The 6,267-nt window shown below is 48.0% G+C and overlaps 1 protein-coding gene across 1 annotated transcript; it reads right to left on the bottom strand.

Moving 5' to 3' along the window:
* Positions 1–5,172: 5,172 nt before the first annotated feature.
* On the bottom strand, positions 5,173–6,011 carry KCNK9 (potassium channel, two pore domain subfamily K, member 9; the record flags this gene model as incomplete). Its single annotated transcript, XM_015411276.1, has 1 exon — positions 5,173–6,011. A coding segment is annotated over one exon (839 nt), but the record flags the coding sequence as incomplete, so codon positions are not given.
* Positions 6,012–6,267: the final 256 nt, after the last annotated feature.

Here is a 6,267-nt window from a genome sequence, read left to right as displayed (position 1 = left end):
CTTTCCCTTCCCCTCCCCAGAACAGACACCCTGTGAGGTAGGTGAGGCTGAGAGAGCTCTTGACAGAAACGGCTCTTTTTCAAGAACAGCTGTGCCAGAACTATGGCTTGCCCAAGGTCATCCAGCCAGGTGCAAGTGGAGGAGTGGGGAATCAAACCCGGTTCTCCCAGATTAGAGTCCACGCACTTAACCACTACACCAAACTGGAAAGGAAAGTAGATTGTAAACCGCTCTGAGATTCCTTCGGGTAGTGAACAGTGGGGTATAAATCCAATCTCTTCTTCTTCTTCTTAACCTGGGTGCTTCCCTCTGAGTCCGACCCCTCCTCTCTCTCTCCCTTTGTCCTCTCCCTCTCTCTTACATGGCCTTCCATGGTGACACATGTCTTTCCAGGTCTCTCCTGTAGAGACAATGCCCTCAAACTCCCACAAACATGATGCTGGACATGCTGGCCGTCTGTGACAGGGAAAGTACTCTTTTTTTGATTAGGCTTCTCTCTCTCCTTTCTACTGCAACCTAGATGTGAACCGGATCTACTTGAATCAATGTAAGTTTCCCTTTTTTGCAATATACTTCTTGGGAGGTTTATTGACAGCACTCAGTATCAAGCTTCTATGCCTGGGCAAAACTCAGCTATAGTCACCAAATATCCTGATAGTGATATTACCAGTTTGGGCATCTGAAACAAACAAACAAAATGCATTGGATCCCATATATTTCTTTGGTTTGAATGGTGCCGTCCTTTATAGCAGAAGCCATTCTCTGTTGCAGAGCATGTTTCATCATCGTTCGGTGCTTTCTGCTTCTTAGATAGAGGCCGGTCTTGCATGAGCGGGAAAATACTTCTCGCTGCAGGACTGTACTCTGCAAGCGAGGACCAGTTCCACAAACGAGAACAGCATGGCACAAAATGGTACAAGATCCAAGCCGTAGATCTTTGCAGCATTTGTATTTAGCACAAGTGAAAGAAGCTGTATCGGTTGGGGGGGGGGGACTGGAAGTCCCATTGGTTTACAATAACGCCTAATTCAAAATCCTTCCCTGAGTTTCTTGCTAAATGCTTTTGCTGATACTGGGGGTGATGCCATTCGAGCTAGGCATGGTCATTGCTAGGATTATCTTTCCAAGTTTTCAATGTGTCGATCTTTGGGATGCTTTAATACTTTCATGTGAAAATTTGAAGGAATTCAAGGCAGGCATGCTTGAGAATGTGTCAAGGTTTATGCAGACTTAACACTACAGAACCTATTATACAGTGTGAACGTGAGTGAGCAGCCATGTGAAAAAGCAGCTAGGTATTTTAAATCCAGACACCTGAAGGGAGTTTCCAGTGCATCCATTCAGGACACCCACATCACATTCTAATTCCTGGTCATTGAAGTACTGAATACTTCCACTGGAAAGGTGCAGAACCTTCCTGAGCTATTCTTCTCAGTGAAACGCTCGACTTCTCCCACATTTTTTCAGATGTTTCCACCTAATGAGGAACAGCCAAATTCGCTCTGAATTTTGCTTTGGGAGAAATGTTGGCGACGAACCGGGATGCACAGAAACCTCCTGAGAAAGGCTGCTGAAATCCCTTAGATGTTCTGCCAGAGGAGGAACTCTGAATTTCAGTTCAAAATGGCCTGTGGTGGTGAAGTTCCATCAAGTCACAACTGACTTATGGCAACCCCGTAGGGTTTTCAAGGCAAGAGAGGAGCAGAGGTGGTTTGCCATTGCCTGCCTCTGTGCAGCAACCCTGGACTTCCTTGGTGGTCTCCCATCCAAGTACTCACCAGGGCCGACCCTGCTTAACTTCTGAGATCTGACAAGATGAGGCTAGTCTGGGCCATCCAGGTCAGGGCAATTTGGGGCATGGTGTTGGGACGGGCAGTCCAGTCACAGCCAACTTATGACAACCCTATAGGATTTTCAAGGCAAGAGATGAACAGAGGTGGCTTGCCATTGCCTACCTCTGCATCATGACCCTGGTATTCCTTGGAGGTCTCTCCTCCAAATACTAGTCAGGACCGACCCTGCTTAGCTTCTGAGATCTGACAAGATGGGGCTAGCCCGGGCCCTCCAGGCCAAGGCAAAAGTGGTCTCTGCTTTGGGCCAAACCAACATTACCTCCAGGCCTTTGAGATACCAAGTATGAGGCAGGAAAAAAAATTATTCACGCTAAACTGCATGACGCGCTGAATTATTCACAGCTAAAGACATTCAAGATGACCACCAACAGAGCGGAAAAATAAACCAGCTTTCATCTTTGCCTTTGGGTAAGGTTGTCAGGTGTCAGGGACACTTGTAAACAAATCACATAGGACACCCCAAGGGCATGCAGTTAGGCCAAGGGCAGTGAGGGCAAATGACAGTCCGGGCAAATGAGGTCAAGGACAGTGAAGACTAGAACGCAATTAAAATGGGGCAAAGAAGAAGTAGCGACGTGGGAGACAGAAGGCTGGTGAACAGGATCAAAATTACATCATTGCGTGGCCTTTGGTGAGATCATTTGTTCAACTGCATCAAATGTGCTAATTTTAGCACGTTCTCCAGCAGAGGTTGATTAGAAGAGGGAAGGGAACAACAGAGACACAGCGTGCAGCCTCCTCTGTTAGTGGGTACTTAGGACTCACCGGAGACCTTTTTTAAGACTCCAGTTGCCATTTCACACTGTTGGACAATTCTTGCATGACAGGTATGACTCAGTCTTAAGTCTGTGCTGCATATACTTCCAATTTCTTGGAGAGAACGTGCCCCAAAACAAACAAACAAACCCAAGAGATGCTATCCTTTGATGCTCATTTAGTTAAAGCAAGCCAATTTCAATGCAATCATTCAAAACGGTGGAGCAGAACGAGTTTGGACACGGCTTCCGATAATCACATCAGCCAAAGCCGGAAGAGCAAAAAGGCCTGAAGTACCTAAGTTCCCAGAAGGCCAAAGCACAAGACACGGACATCTTGAATTCTTCCTGAGACCAGCAAAGGCTTCCAGTTATTTACAAATTAAAAGCATTTAGAGACAATCCCCAGATTCATAGCTAAAAACAAGGAATGCCCTGTCTTTGTTTATAGAGGTAAAGAAAAAGATATACATCCACCTCTTTAGATTCCTGTTCATTAAAGTTGCCATCTCCAGGTTGGGAACTTCCTGGAAAATCGGGAGATGGAACCTAGGGAGCTGGGGTTTGGGGATGGGAGAGACCTCAGCATGGTACAAGGCTCTAGAGCAGGGATCCTCAACATGGTGCCCATGGTAGGGTTGCCAGACCCCCAGTTGGTGTGGGGATTCCCCTAATTTCGGGGTCTTCAATTTGCTGGTTGCCAGCTGGCCAGCAGGGTAAGCCCTGCCCCCACACAGACCCCCACATGTCGATGTGATGATGTCATGCAGAAATGACATCATCACACTGCACACATCGTGTGGTGACACTCTAGTGTTTTGACCAAAACTCTATGGTAACCATAGAGTTTTGACCAAAATGCTAGAGTGTTTATCCCTCCCATGCCCAGCATGATGACATCACTCCTGCATGGTGTCATCATGCCAATGACATCACACACAGTAATGTCGCCCCACCCTCCCCACTCCTGGAAGTATCCCTCCCACCCCCCGCCAGCCAGGTAAGTAGACTTGGCAACCCTAGCCCATGGGCACCACAGCACCTGCCAACACCTTTTCTGATGCCCACAAAGGGTTTTTATAAAGTGGGTGGGGCCATGTGGAGCTTTTGTCAGTAAGGCTTCTGATTGGCTACTGGAGATTAGGCTGGCTGTGCCGATTTTTTTTTTTTGCTTTAGCGGCAGCTGCAACCACAGGACAAGGATCTCACCGGGAGACTACAAGTAAGCTGGGGCAGCTATTTTGTTGCTGGCCCCAACTCCGACAACAGCCATTTTGTGGCAGCCATTTTGTGGCCGCACCCACCACACTACCTCAGAATTGCAAAGGTGCCCCCAAGGTCAAAAAGGTTGGGAACTGGCAGCCATTTTTTCCAACGGAACTGACCTCTGTAGCCTAGAGATCAGTCAGAATGCTGGGAGATCTCCAGGCCCCACCTGGAGGCTGGCAACCCTACTGTCCATGCAGGTAGTTGCTGCATACTCATACATACGCACGCTTCCACTCACGCTCTCATAAACAAAAATAAAATAGAACCCAACGTCGTAAGAACTTGTAGCCAAGAAATAATAAAATAGACACTCTTTAATTGCAACCATTGCCCGCCCCCCTAAAAATCTTTATGATTGTGGCAAATTGTTGAAACAGTAAGAAAGGGTTAAAGCAATTGTGTTTTTAAAAACCCATGTTATTTTTTCCCCTGTAGCAGTTCCATTGCTAGGTTTCTCGTTTTCCTCTTGTGAGTTTTCAAAATGCATACCAGTTTTTACAAAATGCATGCGGTATTTTTAATTTATTTTTTTTAAAAGGATTCGACCTGGCAAGCAAAAGCAGTCTTTCTTTCCTGCCTCGTTCCTCTCTTTTTTCCCATTAATGTTAATACAATCTAATAAAATCTAGCATTAAAAAAATTATCATGATACACTCGGTATATTGATTGTTTATGGCGCATGCTTGATTCAGCAAACCAAATAATAAGAATAAGAATAAGAATTGCAGCTCTCCCCCCCTTCCCCCATTTCCCCCTTCTTTTGGAAGCCAAAAAGCGGACCGAAAAAAAATGGGCGGAAGAAAAAGAAACGGAAATTAAACCCGACACCCGATAGCTCCAATCGAGACTCTCGCCAGTCACATGGCACTGGTTGTGGCATTGTGCGTGCGCACCCATACCCACACGCTCCACCCACACATACACACCCGTGCTCACACACACAGCGACCTGCTTGTGGGGGTTGGGGGTGGGGGACAGAGTTTGTTAGGAAGAAGTGCCATGCGGCACATGAAGGCTCCCAACCGTGTGTGCAACTTTGGAATTTGGATACCCACTTCCCGTCACCTCGAATCTACTGACTACCGAGGGGGGGATAAATGTAAGGCATACGTTGCTGGAGATAGGGTTCATCCATGCTTCATGCTCCAGAGCTGAGTCTCAGAGGAGAGATGTCCTTTTTTTACCCCATTATCTTTTATCCTTGTTATCCTCACTCTGGCTCGCTCAAGGGGTTTCTTTAAAAACAACCTTAAGGATAAAAAGGACCGAAAACCCCCGCCAAGACGGGTGATTTCTCAAATGGACTTCCGCCGTCTCATGAGCCTCCGGCTGTCTGTAAAGCTGTGCAATCCGGGAGAGATGGAGCTTACGGGAGACGGGAAGAGGCTGTTTTTTAATGTGCTTGGCGAGATCTCCTCGATCTTGTAGGAGATCGAATGAAAGTACTGAAGGTTCAGCTTGGAGCTGAAGGAGTTTTGGTGGGACACCACCCGGCTGGTGTATTCGTGGGACCGGTAGCACATGCAAGAACAGTCGGACTGGAGGTCGGTCACCTCCGCTTTGTACTGTGGCCGGCCATGCTGGGAATCCTCTTGGATGTGGATGACCATGCTGTTGTGGTTCCCGGCCAGGGACGCACGCTCCTCAGCCTCCCGGCGCTCTTCCTCGATGTTCATGAACAACCTGAGAACAACCAGATTGAGAAAGGCCCCGATGACTGTCAACCCCACCAGGATGTACATAAAGCTAAACGCCACGTACAGCGGCTTCTTCTGGAGGGCCCCTTTCGACTGAAGGGCCACGTAATCCCCAAACCCGATGGTAGTCAATGTGATGAAGCAGTAATAGAAGGCCTGGAAAAAACTCCACTCCTCGCATTGGGAAAAGGCTGCCGCCCCTATGCAAAGGGTCCCAATGCAGGAGAAGAACCCGACGGCCACCATGTTCTCCATGGAGACGTCCGTGCTCCTCATCCGGCAGCACTTCTTCATCCGCTGCAAGAGATACTTGACAAAGGTGTTCATGCGTTCACCCAGGCTCTGGAACATCACCAGCGTCAAAGGGATGCCCAAGGCGGCGTAGCACATGCAGAAGGCCTTCCCGGCGTTGGTCCCGGGGGCGGCGTGCCCATATCCTGGAGACACAAAAGAAAAAACAAGGAAGTAACATGGGCTTGGAAGGGAATCTGAATCAATGGGCATTATACCAGGGTTGCCAGGGCTCTTTTTGTAGAAAAAGCCCAGCAGGAACTCATTAGCATAATAGGCCACACCCAACAGCAAAAACTCATTAGCATATTAGGCCACACCCCTGACAGCACCGCTCATTAGCACATTAGGCCCATGTTACCCCCATGTTACCAGAAGTGTGGTCATCCAGCCACACCCACC

The sequence above is a fragment of the Gekko japonicus genome, unplaced genomic scaffold (genome assembly GCF_001447785.1).
Source record: "Gekko japonicus isolate JY-2015 unplaced genomic scaffold, Gekko_japonicus_V1.1 scaffold1824, whole genome shotgun sequence".
Lineage (NCBI taxonomy): Eukaryota > Metazoa > Chordata > Lepidosauria > Squamata > Gekkonidae > Gekko > Gekko japonicus.
This window is presented reverse-complemented; position numbering and strand designations above follow the sequence as displayed.